Source organism: Corvus moneduloides, chromosome 7 (assembly GCF_009650955.1).
Source record: "Corvus moneduloides isolate bCorMon1 chromosome 7, bCorMon1.pri, whole genome shotgun sequence".
In the NCBI taxonomy this organism is placed as follows: Eukaryota; Metazoa; Chordata; class Aves; order Passeriformes; family Corvidae; genus Corvus; species Corvus moneduloides.
The window spans coordinates 2,656,171-2,670,785 of NC_045482.1; the positions used below are offsets into that span (position 1 = coordinate 2,656,171).

The 14,615-nt window shown below is 48.0% G+C and overlaps 1 protein-coding gene across 2 annotated transcripts in view; it reads left to right on the plus strand.

Moving 5' to 3' along the window:
* The window catches only part of ABCA12 (ATP binding cassette subfamily A member 12), a 104,327-nt gene that overhangs the window by 86,853 nt on the left and 2,859 nt on the right, over positions 1 to 14,615 (plus strand). For both annotated transcript variants that reach the window (XM_032114071.1, XM_032114070.1), the window contains exons 41-53: positions 2,238 to 2,292; positions 2,976 to 3,153; positions 4,929 to 5,044; positions 5,821 to 5,980; positions 7,254 to 7,522; positions 8,123 to 8,333; positions 9,899 to 10,008; positions 10,575 to 10,719; positions 10,809 to 10,943; positions 12,166 to 12,269; positions 12,524 to 12,616; positions 13,060 to 13,165; positions 13,805 to 13,942. In XM_032114071.1, the coding sequence (XP_031969962.1) occupies positions 2,238 to 2,292; positions 2,976 to 3,153; positions 4,929 to 5,044; positions 5,821 to 5,980; positions 7,254 to 7,522; positions 8,123 to 8,333; positions 9,899 to 10,008; positions 10,575 to 10,719; positions 10,809 to 10,943; positions 12,166 to 12,269; positions 12,524 to 12,616; positions 13,060 to 13,165; positions 13,805 to 13,942 (1,820 nt within the window). The remainder of the gene's footprint in view (positions 1 to 2,237; positions 2,293 to 2,975; positions 3,154 to 4,928; positions 5,045 to 5,820; positions 5,981 to 7,253; positions 7,523 to 8,122; positions 8,334 to 9,898; positions 10,009 to 10,574; positions 10,720 to 10,808; positions 10,944 to 12,165; positions 12,270 to 12,523; positions 12,617 to 13,059; positions 13,166 to 13,804; positions 13,943 to 14,615) is intronic.

Consider the following 14,615-nt stretch of genomic DNA (forward strand, 5'->3'; position numbering starts at 1 on the left):
CCCTCAGCTCACACATCACAGAGCTGCAGCCCGGCTGCCGAGATAAGAGACCCCAGCCAGGCACTTCCAGCAGCAGGAACATCCCAGAGCAGCTGAATTATTCAGCAGTGAAGCTCCTTGCTCTGTCTCTGTATTCCCAACACATGCTGTAGCAAGAGCAAAGGCAGGAAGTTCGTGTGAACAGCCAGAAAGTTTTCACAGGGAAAGTTTTATACCAGCAAAACAGCAATTTTCAGAGGGAAAGAATAGCAGCAGTTTTTGTTCTGTCTGTCCCCCTGCTTATGTGTTTTTGGAAAGAAATGCTTAGTAGTAAATGACCAGACAGATAATTCTCTCCTTCCCACTAATCATCCAAGCCAGAGAAGGGGAGAAATAGAATGAATGGATGAGGCTGGTTCCCCTGAGGCAGAGTAAATCCAGTCTGAAATACAACTGAAGGGACGTTCCGTGGGATGTGCTCCCAGCAGCTCAATCGAGTTGTTGCTGTGACAAATAAATGACGGTTTAAGAACCATTGAAGTGGCCAGATAAAAGTGTGTTGTCACTTCAGCAGTCAGAAAGAGGTGCCAGTTCTGCTTTAGAGGTTTGACTTAGGGTATATTTTGAAAAAAATACATAAAAAGCTTTTTACCCCGCCACTAAGCAAGTCATAATAGCTTTTGACTTATGTATATTGTGCTTTTTCTTCTCTTAATCCCAGCTAACAAAAAAGGAAAAAGCATTGAAATGGAAATTTTGACTTCTAGCCTAAGCTCCAGTAAAGGAAAATGGCTTTATAGTGAAGTATTAACAGATTAGACAGTCGGTATCTTTCTTTCTCTCTCTCCCTTTTGGAGAAGGGAAACATTTCCTGGCTGTTTGTATGGCTTTATCAGCAGTCCAAGATTTTAATCCCATTTCTCTCACTGATGACAAGACTGAGGTTTGGTTGGGTTTTTTTTCTCCAAAATTAATTTCCATTGAAATCCTTCCTGAAATCCTAGCATTTGGTCAGCTAAACCCACAGGCTCCTCCCTTCTGATTCCCCTGTCAGAGTGCCCATTCTTAGGGAAAATTACTCAGAATAGTTCTTCATCACATCATTCCTAAAATCTGGCACCTGGCTATGAGGAGTTTAAATTGCAGAGGTGGCATGTTCTAGAAAATCTCTGCATTTAACAGCAGCTGGAGGTCCCCCAGCACTCCCTGAGGCATTTACTGAGGTGTCAGAATATGAATTGGGAACCTCATTTTTAGGCACATAAACATGGGAACCCTTTCTCAGGTGCTGGAGTCTTAGAGACTGGGCTGTCATCCTGGGGGGGCCAAGGCAGAGACCTGCCCTGGAGGTTGGAACTGGCCCCCCGTGTTCTTCCTTTTGCTTTTGTGGGCACAGATTGCCTCCAGACATGGCAAAAGCACTGTGGTGAACAATACCAGTGTATATTGGGCTAGGTGTTCTCCTTGCAAAAGAAGTACTTAAACCACATGTGAAGATACCTGCTCATGAGCAGGGAGTTTCTCTGCTGCAGTTTGGGCCTGATACAAACCCATTTTTTAATGGATTTTTTTGGAAAACATCGCAGGGGACGTACCAGTGTGGCAATTAGATTTTTGCTAGTAACTTTGAACAAAATACTCTCTTTTTTTGTTTTTTTTTTTTATAGTTTCTTAAGACAGAATAGTTCAGCATTAATTCACTGCCACTCTGGGGGCAGAAGTGTCTGTAGCTTACCTGGGTTTCTGCTCTCACCTCCACAGATCCCTTATGGAGAAAGACATCTATCACAGGCAGGTAGCAGTTGTGGAGAAGGGCAGCAGGGAAAGACTTGTTCCTGGTGATAAAAGAACAAATGGAATGAGGTGGGATCATCAGACAGCAGCTTTGAAACAGAACATATTCATCAGTTTTGAAGGTGTCAGTGCTGAGGAATCTGAGCTGGAATACACAGGCCCACAGGCACGTGCCTGATGTGAGGTGTGGGAAGGGAATGGTGCTGTCAGCCAGACAGATGTAGGAACAAGGCCTACGGTTTGAATTTCAGATCTGCTGTGCAGCCAAGTGAAGTCACAGGAAAAATGAGGATGCTCAAAATTCTGCCCAAGATCGCACAGAGATGACAGAGCAGAAACACACTTCTCATCTGCTTTTCTGCTCTTCTCTCTCAGTTTTCTATATTATTGTCAATATCAGGAGCTGGTGAAGAAAGCTTTAATTTGGACACATTTTCAATTTTTTTTTTTTCTTTTCCCTGTAGGTATTTCCTTATCAGCTCACCCGTATCCTGGAGGACAGAGTCAAGAACAAGTAATGTAAGAGGATTCCTCTGACTGATGCCTGAATTTTTTAGCTTTAAAAGGAGCAAGGCAGCTTCTTGGAAACCATAAACCAGTCTAAATTACTGGATATCTTTCTCTAAGTGATGAAACTGTTCTCACTTGTCTTTGTTCCCTCTATGCATGAATAGGGTCCTGCTTGCCACCAGAGCTGGGGATTCCTGTGAGGGTTTTTTTGCAGGATCCCTTGGAGATCTGGAGGTCACAGTTACAGCCTCACACATTAGTGTGCTTGGGCATAATAATAATAATAATAATGACATCATTTTCCTTTTGGCCCTTCCACTCCATGCCGGGGTCCAGCACTACAGCTCAGTGCTGTGAGTCCCTTTTGCTGGGCATCACTGCCATCAGCAAAGGCAGCAAAGAAAGGAAGAAATCCTCCTCTGTGAGGGTGGTGAGGCCATCCCTGGAAGTGTCCAAGGCCAGGCTGGATGAGGCTTGGAGCAGCTTGGGATAGTGGAAGATGTCTGTGCTCATGGCAGGGGGTGGAAGGGGATGGGCTTTGAGGTCCCTTCCAGCCTCAAACCATTTCAGGATTATAAAGATGCTGGCCCAGAATCAGGACCTTGTTGCTTCTAAGCTCTGACTAATCCTCCCAGTGAGGGAAATCTGCCACTCCCACTCACCAAATGCATCTTTCTCCCCTTTTCTCCCAGGCTCAACAGCTTACTGGACATCATAGTGTCAATGTCTGTTTTGGTTGGCTACTCCATCACCACAGCCAGCTTTGTCCTCTACATGGTCAAGGAGCACCAAACCAAAGCCAAGCAGCTGCAGCACATTTCAGGCATTGGGATGACAACCTACTGGGTGACCAACTTCGTTTATGATCTGGTAAATAATTCACATTCCTAAATGCACCAGGAGGAGCATCACACAGCACGGGGGGAAAAGACATTCTTTATTTAGAGTTGGTTGCCTAGACTTCTTATTGCTATCAAGATTGTTCTGTAGTAATTGTTCTCCAAGGCATTGGGGACGATTAAACGTGAACTGCAACACTGGATTCTGCTAAGCAAAGGCATTCCTGCTCTCTGGAGTGTATGCAAAGCACCCGGCACATTTATATGGGAGCAGGCTGCAGCTTGATTTCCATTCCAGCAGCCAGCTGCTCCTCTGACAGCTTGCAGGGCTCGATCTGCTGTCACCCAGGCTCCACAAATCTGGGGTGAGGCTTCGGGGCTCAAGGCTACAGCCAGTTTGGGAACCCTGGCTGGGACAGCAGCAGGCATCCCGCAGCTGACACAACCCTGCTGGGCAAAACCCCATCACTGGCTTGAATGCTGTCTGTAAGATTCTATGTTCTAAAGTTTTTAAGCCAAGGAAAGCTACAAATGCAGCCCTGCAGGACCTGAGCAGGTTCCTTTTCACAGTGCTGTATAGATGTACCTTGTTGAGCTCCCAGCACTGTGCTGCATTCCCTGGCATGGGCATGTCCTTGTTGCTCCTGAAGTTGTTTCCTCCTGGTGCAGAGGGTTAATGGAAATGGTTGTTGGAAAGCACTGCTGGGCCAAGAGGACAAATGTTTGCAGTGTCTGCAGGCTGAAGTGCTTTGTGTCTCCTGCATTCCCTGTGTGCAGGGTGTCAGACCCTCCCACAGGGAATGGGCAGTGCAGCCGAGCGCAGCTCCTGAGCCTGGCATTGCCAGCTGGGCTGCAGTGCTGACCAGCTCCACCTATCCCACACATTTCTGTTGATGCAGATCTGCAAGAACCTAAAATCCCAGTGATTCTATCACTTCCTGGAAACAGGAAATCTTCATTTGGGTGACCAGTCCCCTTTGGTGCAGGGAGAACTAAGGGCTGAAATCCCATGGGGAATGTGAGCCAGAAGTGCCTGCCTGGAGGGGCTGATGTGGGCAGGCAGCAGCACAAGGATCCCCTGCCCTGCAGGAGGGCTGGAAGGGGTCCCAAGGCAGCAGCACAAGGATCCCCTGCCCTGCAGGAGGGCTGGAAGGGGTCCCAAGGCAGCATGGCCCCAGCCTGGCTCAGCAGTGCAGCCCTGAGCTGCAGCATAGCAGGGAGGGTGGAGCAGGCCTGTGCCTGCCTCCCTGATCCAGGCCCTCACTCCAGCACTGCCTATTTGTATCAGCCTGTGGAAAAATCCCCGGAGTCCTTGCACAGTCAGTATTCAGCAGGCTGAAACTAATCCAGAGCTCTCGGCAACTTGATATTTCTCAGTGAATCCCTGCCAGTAAATTCTGCTAAATCCCAGCGCTGGGGAAGAGAGGAGCTCTCCAGGCAGACGTTTGGTAGGTCTCTGGCTTGACTCAACACTATAAAGACTAGATTTACAGGGCACAATGAAGTGGTCTGACTGCAAGGCTAACAGAAAACCCAAAGGCATATTTTTCATTCACAACCTTTTTCTAAGGTACTTTCTGCCCACAGGCCTCAATGCTGAGGCTTTGCCTACTCAAAGAGGCTTTGTGGGAATTCATCTGCAAGCCTGGGGAGGATTGAAAGCCCACCTGTGTTTGGTTTCCCTTAGAAAAACCAAGCTGCATTTGTGGGACCAGATTCAGTCCTGGTGTTGGTGCTTCTGTATCGTTGCAGGAAGGTGTTTCAGAGCTGTTGTCCTAGTAACATCTTTTTAATATCATTTTGCAGGTACTTTTTATGGTCCCTATTGGACTCTCAGTGGGAGTTATTTCCGCCTTCCAGATCCCAGCTTTCTGCAACAACAGTAACTTAGTGGCAGTGTTTCTTCTGCTGTTACTGTTCGGGTAAGTGTGGGGCTTAGTTATTTAAATATCACTGCTCAGGGTAAGGCACTGGATTTTGCAGGCTGCTGGAGACTGAGATCCAGGGGGGACATGTGGGCTTTTCTCTTCAACACGCACTCCACAAACACGGACTAAGTTGCTCCTTCCAGGGGCAGGGAGGTAAATCCCAAAGCTGGGGAAGAGAGCTGTTGTTGTGCCTGCTTTATTCAAAGCAAACACTACTTGAGGATATGGAAGTATTCAAGGTCCCAGCAACAGCTCTAGCTGTAAGCAAATGCTTCCTGACCTATTGCAAAGTTCAAGAGCATTTTAATATCAGAGAGCAAAATAAACAGCAGTAGCACAATTCAGGAAAACTTCAACAAACTCCCCCGGCTTTGAATCCTCCAGGCCCAGTCTCTTTGTTTTCAGGTGGGGTTCTGTGTTCAAGGTATGTATCATAAACCTTTTCTCCAAATTCTAACAGACACAAAGGCATTTTTCTTTTCTTTAAGCTCTGTAATGTGGAAATGTAGTTACATGCCAAAACAGAGCTGTTATGTTATGTTATGTTCCAACCCTGGAAGTGTTCAAAGCCAAGTTGGACAGGGCTTGGAGCAACCTGACCTAGTGGAAGGTGTCCCCGTCCATGGCAGGGGGTGGAATGGGATGGGCTTTAAGCTCTCTTCCAACTCATACCATCCAACGATTCTATGTTGTCTGATGTCTTCAGTGGTTTGTTTTCAAAGTAGCCCTTTGAGTTACCATGGTTTTCTCTGCACTGTTGGTATGTATAGGTATGCATCATTTTCCTGGATGTACCTGCTGGCTGGATTTTTCAAGGAAACAGGGATGGCCTTCATTGTTTACGTCTGTGTTAACTTGTTCTTCGGCATCAACACCATTATCACTCACTCGGTTGTGTTCCTGCTCTCCCAGGAAAAGGCCACAGACCAGGTAGGAGCCCCACTAATACTGACCCTGTGGTGACACAGCAGGAGGCTTCTTGTGGGCTTGGTGGCTTTGATCAGGTCCATAGCAGCTGGACACAGTCACAGGATTTCACAGGGTTCCCTACAGACAGGACATGAGTCACGTATGGAGCTTGCTTGTCTGTAAATCTGCACCCCCAGCAAAGAAGGAAACAGTGGTGGCAGAGGGGAGAACATGAAAAGAGAGGGAGAAAACTGAGGACCCTCTTTATAACCACCCTGGTGATGGAAGATGAAGGGCAGGAGGTGGGTCGAGATGTGTGATAGAAAGTTGTTGATGAACACTTCAAACCATTGCTGAGTTCTCGCAGCACGAACTGTGGGGAGTGACAGCTGAATGTCACTGCCCTGAGTCTGACATGTGCTGCAGTAAGCCCAGCACCAGCTGTCTGTCATCCAGGTCTGTAATGCAGTCATCTTCTCCCTGCAAGGATGACAACCCAGAGACAGTGATGATTCCCTAAAGTAAAGCCTTCTCTTAAACTGAGATCTCCCTGGGAATGGCTGGGATTAAATGCACGCCTTACACTTAGATTTCTTTTTTTATGGAGGGCAATTACAATAGCTGGGTTGCATTTTTCTCTGTATCTGGACAGAGTTTGTTCAACAGCCCCTTGGGTTTTAGGGATATGCAATTATGATCACCTTTCATCCCTCTGTGCCCCAGTGGCAGGGAGTCAGTTTCTTTCCATGCTAATTTAGTGCCTCTCCAGTTTGCTTTGTGCACTAATCCTTTCTTCTGCTAGAAATGCACCAGAATTCTTTACTGTGAGACTGTGCACTGGGCTGTTCTGCTGTGAACTAGCTGGAAAAGCCCTTCCATGTCTAGAAAAGCCAAATCTTGTGTTTTATGGAGTTGTTTGTCCAAGGAGAAGAGACAGGACAGTGCTCCAGGGGAGCAGGCTGTGCTGGACAGATTTGGGGGGCACAGTGGCAGAACTCAGCTCTGGCACATGGGTAGGTTCTGGGTGCTGGAGCAGCATCCTGGGAGCAGCATCCTGGGAGCTGGCTGCTGTTTACTATGGGTGATCACAACCTCAGAGCTGCCTGTTGACTTTTATGACCTTGTGCCTGTGAAACGAGCTGTCTCCAGAGCTCTTTGCTCTCAATTTATCTCTGCTCTGAGACACAGGCAAATCCCAATGTAATTGTTACACTTCAGTCCCACAGTAAAACCTTTGAATTTATTCTGTGAATAAAAGTAGTGACTGACTGTGCTGCTCTTTGTTTTTTTCCAGGGTTTGCGTGATCTTGCTGAAAATTTAAGGCATGTGTTCCTTCTGTTCCCACAATTTTGCTTTGGCTATGGCTTGATCGAACTGTCACAGGATCAGGCACTGCTGGGCTTCTTAAAAGCCTATGGAGTGGATTACCCTGACAAAACCTTTGAGCTGGACAAGACCACGTCCAAGCTGTTGGCCATGTTCATCCAGGGCACCGTGTTCTTTGCCATTCGTCTCACAGTTCACGACAGGATGATTCAGAGAGTCTGGAACAACGTACTGGAGTAAGTAACATCTGGAGCCTCGCAGGGGAAGCAGCCCCAGCCACAGCTCCGTGGTTGCATTCCGGGCTCCTGCACCATCATTGTCAATTATGAAGCCCATCAATTTCCAGGACAATTTGTGAATATGGAGTGAGTTTTCTCTGGCAGGAGTCCCAGTAATTAGAGTATTAACTAACAGAGGTGTAGTTTATGGAGTCCCCTGGCAGTCGGTGCTGGCTGGGACTGCAGCCCGGGGCTCGGGGTTTGGTGGGCGGGTGCTCAGCTGTTGGTGGGGGGCAGTCATTCCACTGGCAACCTCTGTTTGGCTCTCCCCATCTCCTCTGCCCTGGCTGCACACAGAGAGGAGTGAGAACATTCCTGTCACCTGCGTTAGGAGCGTGTCCACAAGGCAGGACCTGCTCCAGGCCAGAATATTTGCTGAAAAAGAGGGAAAAACAATAGGCAGGAAGAGACCCCTGGGTGGAGCAGATACCAGGAGAGAATAGAAACTGTATATCTGAGTATTTTGTGCATGCCCTGGGGTCTCACAGAAGGCTCCCTGGGATCTATCCCAGCTGCTGGCTGTTGCTGGAGAGTAAGTCCCTCTCTGCCCTCCCCCAGGTTCCTGTTTGACAGAGTCCATGGCAAAGCCTCCCTTCTGCCACCCGCCACCACAGAGGACGGGGATGTCCAGGCAGAGAGGAGCCGGGTGGAGTCTGGCAAAGCTGACTTCGACGTGGTGCAGCTCCAGAACCTCACCAAGATCTACCACCTCCCTCACAAACGCATCACAGCAGTGAAAAATATCAGCCTTGGGATCCCTGCTGGGGAGGTGAGCCAGGGGAGAAGGCTGTGGGCACCTTCCAGTCTCATTGTCATCTTCTGTAGCAGTTTGTTCTGCTCTGGCCTCTTCCTTCCTTTGCCCCATTTATTGATTCTTGCGGTTACAGCAGTGGCAAGAGGCTCCTGGTAGATTTGGGACACCAACTGACAGTTTGAAGGCCCTAGAAAGAGGGAAGGTGGATGGGAATTGATGGAGCTGTATTCAGAGCAAAATGTCTGCGTGCTCTGTTTGTACAGTGCAGTCTTGGGGGGGGGGGGGGGGGGGGGTCACTGGGGATCACCAGGTGGTGAATGAAGACAGCAGAATGTGTCCAGCTGAAATTATTCACCTGAATTGCATGGGAGATGGTGAGTCAGGATCATCTGCTTGTGTTTCCCATCAGGGGAAGACAAGTCACTTCAGCTGAAAACACATTTTCATGAATCAGGACCTAAAATTAACTCCAAAGAAAAAAACATTCTTTGGTCATGTCAGTGCAGTTGCCTCCCTGAGAAGTGAAAAGACAGGAGTAAACAGAGCACCTCTGAGATCCAGAGGAAACTGGATACCAGATTCTACCTCATGCTGTGCACCTGACTTGTGGGGAAGCTTGGAATTAATCCTTGGCACCTGGTTTATTGTCATTGCCTGGATCCCACTGAGATGAAATGATGTAGGGTGCTGGGCAGGACAGCATCCTCATGTGGAGACTGGTGCTGGTCTTTATGGCAGAGGATTTTTTCTAAGCCAGGACTGGCATTGAGGTCTCTGACTTCTGGCAAAGTTCACCCTGATGCTGGTGGGATTTAGGGCACCATTCCCCACCTGTCAGCAGAAGCTGTGGCCCTGATCTGCAGACTGTGCACAGATTCTGTCCCTGTATGGACCAAGGTGGGGAAGAGCCTTGGATTTCTGTGCATCTGCAGTGGGCCCAGCACAGGAGGACTCTCACGTCAGCTGATCTGTACTAATGAGAGCAAAATAACAATTTTAATTAAATAATAATATAAAATTATCAGCACAATGGTGATGGCTGATGCAACACACAACTGCCTATCTCCAACCTTAGCAATAAAATGTGGATTTTTACCATGAGATACTGGAACTGCACTACAGGGAGCCAGTTCTTCCTCTTACTAATGGAGTGCTTTAGTGACATTATGGGACAAAAACCTTGTGTTGCATTAAGGCTTTACCAGTGCCAGCCCAAACCTCACTCAGCCCATTCCCATGAGCAGCTCTGTCCCTGCCAAGGGGAGGCTTTGCACAAATGAGCCGATGGGGATTTGGCCTGAGCTCCTGCAGGAATGTACCTCACAGTAAAAGGAATGACTCTACTGGAGGCACATCCTTGATTCTTCACCATATTAAACAAATGGTCCTAATATAAGCTGGAGTATATTGCACCATAAACAACCTCCATTATAACACTGGGATGTGCTGAGTTCCTCTGGCAATTCATCTTGCTCAAGGGGCTGGACAAAGATGGGACAAGGTGCACTGAGCACCCATCTCAGAGGAATATTTCTGCATTACAAGTACAGCACTCTTTCATTCTGACTTTTCTTTCCCAGTGCTTTGGCTTGCTTGGTGTGAATGGAGCTGGAAAGACAACAATCTTTAAGATGCTGACAGGGGACATCGGAGCATCCAGCGGAAGGCTGCGGGTGCAGGATCATTCTGGGTATGATGGATGTGATTTCTGGGGAAGCAAATCAACCTGAGAAAAGTTTTTAAGGCTGGGTGGCAAAGGAGAAGAAATGCAAAAGTCTGAAATAAAACATTCAAGCCAGAGCAAAAATAAACAAGGTGGGGAATTCGTCCTTTGAAGGTGGCATGGTTGCTTCCTAGGGGGTTGCATTTTGCTCCTGGATCTCTGCTGTTCTCAGAGGCGTTTCTTCCACTTCAGTCCATTTCAAATGGAATCAGGCTCAGATCCTCAGCAGTGTGATCCCACTTCTGAGCTAGACCTGGAGACTAGTAGGGCTCACCTCAAAGCTTTCTTTAACAGGTGTAGGCTTGGTGGCAGCTGTGCCATCTGAGGTGCTGGCAGTAACTGGAGAGCTACATACTGGACACACAGCCTCTGCAGAACTGGGGGTCTGAAAGCTGGAGCTCTGCAGATCCACTGCATTTTCCTTCAAGGGTTGGGGAAGGGGTAGGAAATAGGAGAAAGGGATTTTCTCCCTCCTGTTGATTCCAGGGTGCAATTCAGTGTCTCTACACTGATGTGCCAACTTCCTTACACAGGTCCTTGAATGACATCAGTGAGGCCCACTGGTCACTCTTTGGCTACTGTCCTCAAGAAGATGCCTTGGATGACCTGCTGACAGTGGAAGAGCACATGTATTACTATGCTCGGCTGCACGGCATCCCAGAGGGGGACATCAAGGGAGTGAGTAACAAGGGCTTGGCCTTTCAATAGATAGATGTGTGGTAATCCATGGCTGGACATGTTGTGGAAGCACAACTCTTGCTCCCTAGATTGTACTCCAGCTCCTCCACCGGCTGAACCTGATGGCCTACAAGGACAGAGTCACCTCTATGTGCAGTTATGGCACCAACAGGAAACTGTCAACTGCTCTGGCTCTCATTGGGAATCCATCCATTCTGCTGCTGGTGAGAAATGGGGGCCTTGGTGGGGGAAGAGGAGCAGGTCTTTGGGCTGGCAGGAGAACTTGTCTCACAAAACCTCCTCAGGCACCGCTTACAGGACACTCCCCACATGCCCGTGCTTGGCCTGACAACAGAAACCATCACAGGAAAGTTTAGGTTCCAGCAAATACTCATATTTTCTTTAAGGGCATAAGAGAGTGGCAAGTCTTTCAGTTTCTCTGATAGCATCTTCCAGAGGTCAAAAATAGACCCTTTATTTGCCAATTAAACTCTCCTAGTTCCCAGCTCTATCTTGTTTTTTATCTCTATCAACTAACCTGCACAGCCTTGCAAGAAAAGCAGCATCTAAGGCTCCAAAACTGTAGGAGAGCAAAGGGGCCACTTCCCTCAGGATTAGAACATAACTGCTTTTCTAGGTTTGGCTTCCTGTCTTGTCTTTCACTTTGAATTTCCAGTTTTTCCATGGGCTTACACCATTGCTAAAACATACCTTTTTGTGAAGTTTTCCCACTTGCTATGATGCCTTAGGTTTTAACTTTTATATTTTTCAAATCCTGTACTGCCCGGTGTGTAACTCTGAAGTTTCTTGTAGCCTGTTAACTTCTGCTCTCTCAAATAACAAAGCCTCTCTGGGCCTGCTCTTCAAGGACCCAGACCATCCTAGGCCCAAAAAGTATAAACCAAAAAGCCACTAAAGGGGGGCAAGCTGAGGGGAATTACATCATTAAACTGAAGCTTTAATTAGAGAATTTATGCTGATATGCAAATGAACCAAACTTACAAAAGTGTGAAGAACTCATGACCTGTCGTCCATCTTGGGGTCCCTCTTGGCAGTAGCCCCTGGCTCCCCAGGGGGTACCTTTGAAGGCCTTTCAAATAAATACCTGCCTTTATTCCCTTATTCTGGTCTAGCCTCTGTTTTTAGGAGGCCTCTCAAGGCATCAGCTGTGTATTGAAGGTGTGCAGAGCTCTGTGAGCAGGGTTCCCAATATTAAGCTGGATACCTAGTGGACATAAATATCCCTTGTCCCAACTTGTGTCAAGCCCAGCACTGCTGCCTTTATTTCTGACCACCTGCTGGTGCTCCAGCTGCTTTTGTGAGATAAAAAATCTCAATAAAAAGAGGAGGAGGTGGGGGAATTCCCTCTCTACTAACTGCTGCCTGAGCCCAGGCTTGTTTACTTTTTAAGTGCAAATTTCCAATCAGTCCTGTCTTTCCCAATAGGATGAACCGAGCTCTGGAATGGACCCGAATGCCAAACGCCACCTTTGGAAAATCATCAGCGAGGAAGTGCAGAACAAATGCTCAGTGATACTCACGTCTCACAGGTAGGGCTGGGCTGGCTCTGCCTCCTATTTTGGGGTCAGCAGAGGTGGGGAGAGCCCATCCCTCACACTCCCCACTGGTCCTTGCACAGTTTCAGGGCACCGAGCTGTGACAGGTTTGGGGGTTTGTTGTGGCTGAATGTGGTGTCCACAGAGACCCACACCAATTTAGGGAAGATCAGTGATGTTCTCCCGTTACTTAACTATTTTTTATACCTTCTCAATGGCTTATTAGAGTTTCTGGGTTGGTTTTGTAGCATGGAGGAGTGTGAAGCCCTCTGTACCAGGCTGGCCATCATGGTGAACGGGAGTTTCCAGTGCATTGGCTCTCTGCAGCACATCAAGAGCAGGTCAGTAAAATGAACCTATTTCACTTTTACTGAACAGCCTCTGGAGTTACTGACCTACAGCTTTGAGTGCTCAGAACATGAGACCTGTGTCACCAAAACAATGACTTTTCCTGGTTTATGTCCCTTATTCACCACTGAAATTCTGTGTTAACTACTGCACTTTCTACTCCCTCACAGCCTGTCTTCCCAGAATGTGTCCCCCAAAGTAATCTGTTCACTGCTACAAATGAGAAATACATATTAGGGTTGAGCTTTGGTTCTGTTATAACAATAGCTCGGCTTCTTACTAAGTTTCACTCCAGGTTAACAACCCTGACCCCATTCAAGCTGCACCATGCCTGGATTAGATTTCCCCAAGGAGCCTGTGCAGCACTCGCAAAGGAGTTTCTTCATCAGATTTTCTCTTTTCTACAGTGCTAATGGTGATTTTCTTTTTCCCCTAGATTTGGAAGAGGATTCACTGTGAAGATGCACTTAAACAGCAGCACGGTTTGCACTGAGACGCTGACAGAGTTCATGAAGTCACACTTCCCAAATACATGCCTGAAGGTAAGCAGGGCAAATGCTTTCAGGAGAGGCTTTCAAAATCCCTTCAAAGTGACCAAGAAAATCTCTGCAAGGTGGACATCTTATAACATGCTGTGCCCACAGACCTGAGCTCTCAGAGTCACACTTGTCACTGCCTTCAGCTACACTGTCCGAGGGCTGGAGCACTCCCGTTCCTGGGTGGCTGAAGAAACATCAGCCAAAAAGCTGCAGTGGCCCTGCAAGGCAGCTGTTAGGTGACCCCCTGCCCTGGGAATGCCCTTCCCACTGAAGGCTGGAATGCATGGAGACCCACTTCAGGTTCAGTGGGAATGAGAGGCTTCCAGTGCTTCCAGTAACTGAGTAATTGTAAAACCAGAGTAACTGAGTCACAAATCCCCTCCATTGTCTGTAACCCAATCTCTGCATGAATCGAAACTGCACACTTGGAGCTGGAAAATGCTATGGCCACCCTGGAGCTTCCAGCCTTGCAGTTTAGTTGTCCTCACCCAGTCACAAACCCCCACAAGAACTCCCAGTGGGGAAACACTACCAGACAGTACCATTCAGAAGACACCACAGCCCCTGCTCCTTCATCCTCCCATGGTCCAGCTGTTGGATCTGTTGGCTCTTGGCTTTCCCCCACCACTCCTGTCCCCACAGGATCGGCATTTCAACATGGTGGAGTACCACGTCCCGGTCTCTGCGGGAGGGGTAGCGAATATATTTGATCTCCTGGAAGGCAGCAAAGCAGCCTTCAACATCAGGCACTTCTCTGTGAGTCAGACAACGTTGGAGGAGGTAAGGAATTAAAATGTGAGGCCATTCATTTAAAACTGCTAACGGGAGCAGACTGATGGTTGCACATAATGGACTGCTGCACACAATAGACTACAGTTTGAAAGGGATTTCCATCTATATTCCTCCTGGGGGTACTTTATCAGTGCTGCTGCCTCCAGGTACCTCTGCTGGTGCTAGGGAAACACACCGAGAAAGCTGCCTGGAGCATAAAGGATCTGTTCTTCCCTCTGTCACTGCTGATTTCAGCAGCCTCGTGGGTGTGGGTGAAGGGCAGGGCTATGAATCACACCCAAGTCCAGGGCTAGGATTTCCACCAGTACTGAAAATATGCTCAATTTCACTTTTTGGGTTGGAAGTTCATTTAGCATTACTCCAAACTTAGCTTTGGGGTTCATTCCATTTTCCCTTGGAAGAATGTTCCCACTGGCAACAAAATCTTGTAGGGAGCACATCAGCTGAAGGGATTGCCACAAGGACTATCCAGAAGAAATCACCCTGTTCAGCATCAGCACCTGGAATATTAGGTTGGTCCCAGAGAGAGGAGCAGAGCTGCAGCCCTGTAGTGCTATGGATTGTGACACAGCAGTCTGGGAGGGGAGTTCCTCAGTGCTGTTTCAATAAGGGGCAGTGGTTGTGAGAGAAACAGGCGGGCAAAGCTCAAGAAGCCCCAGCT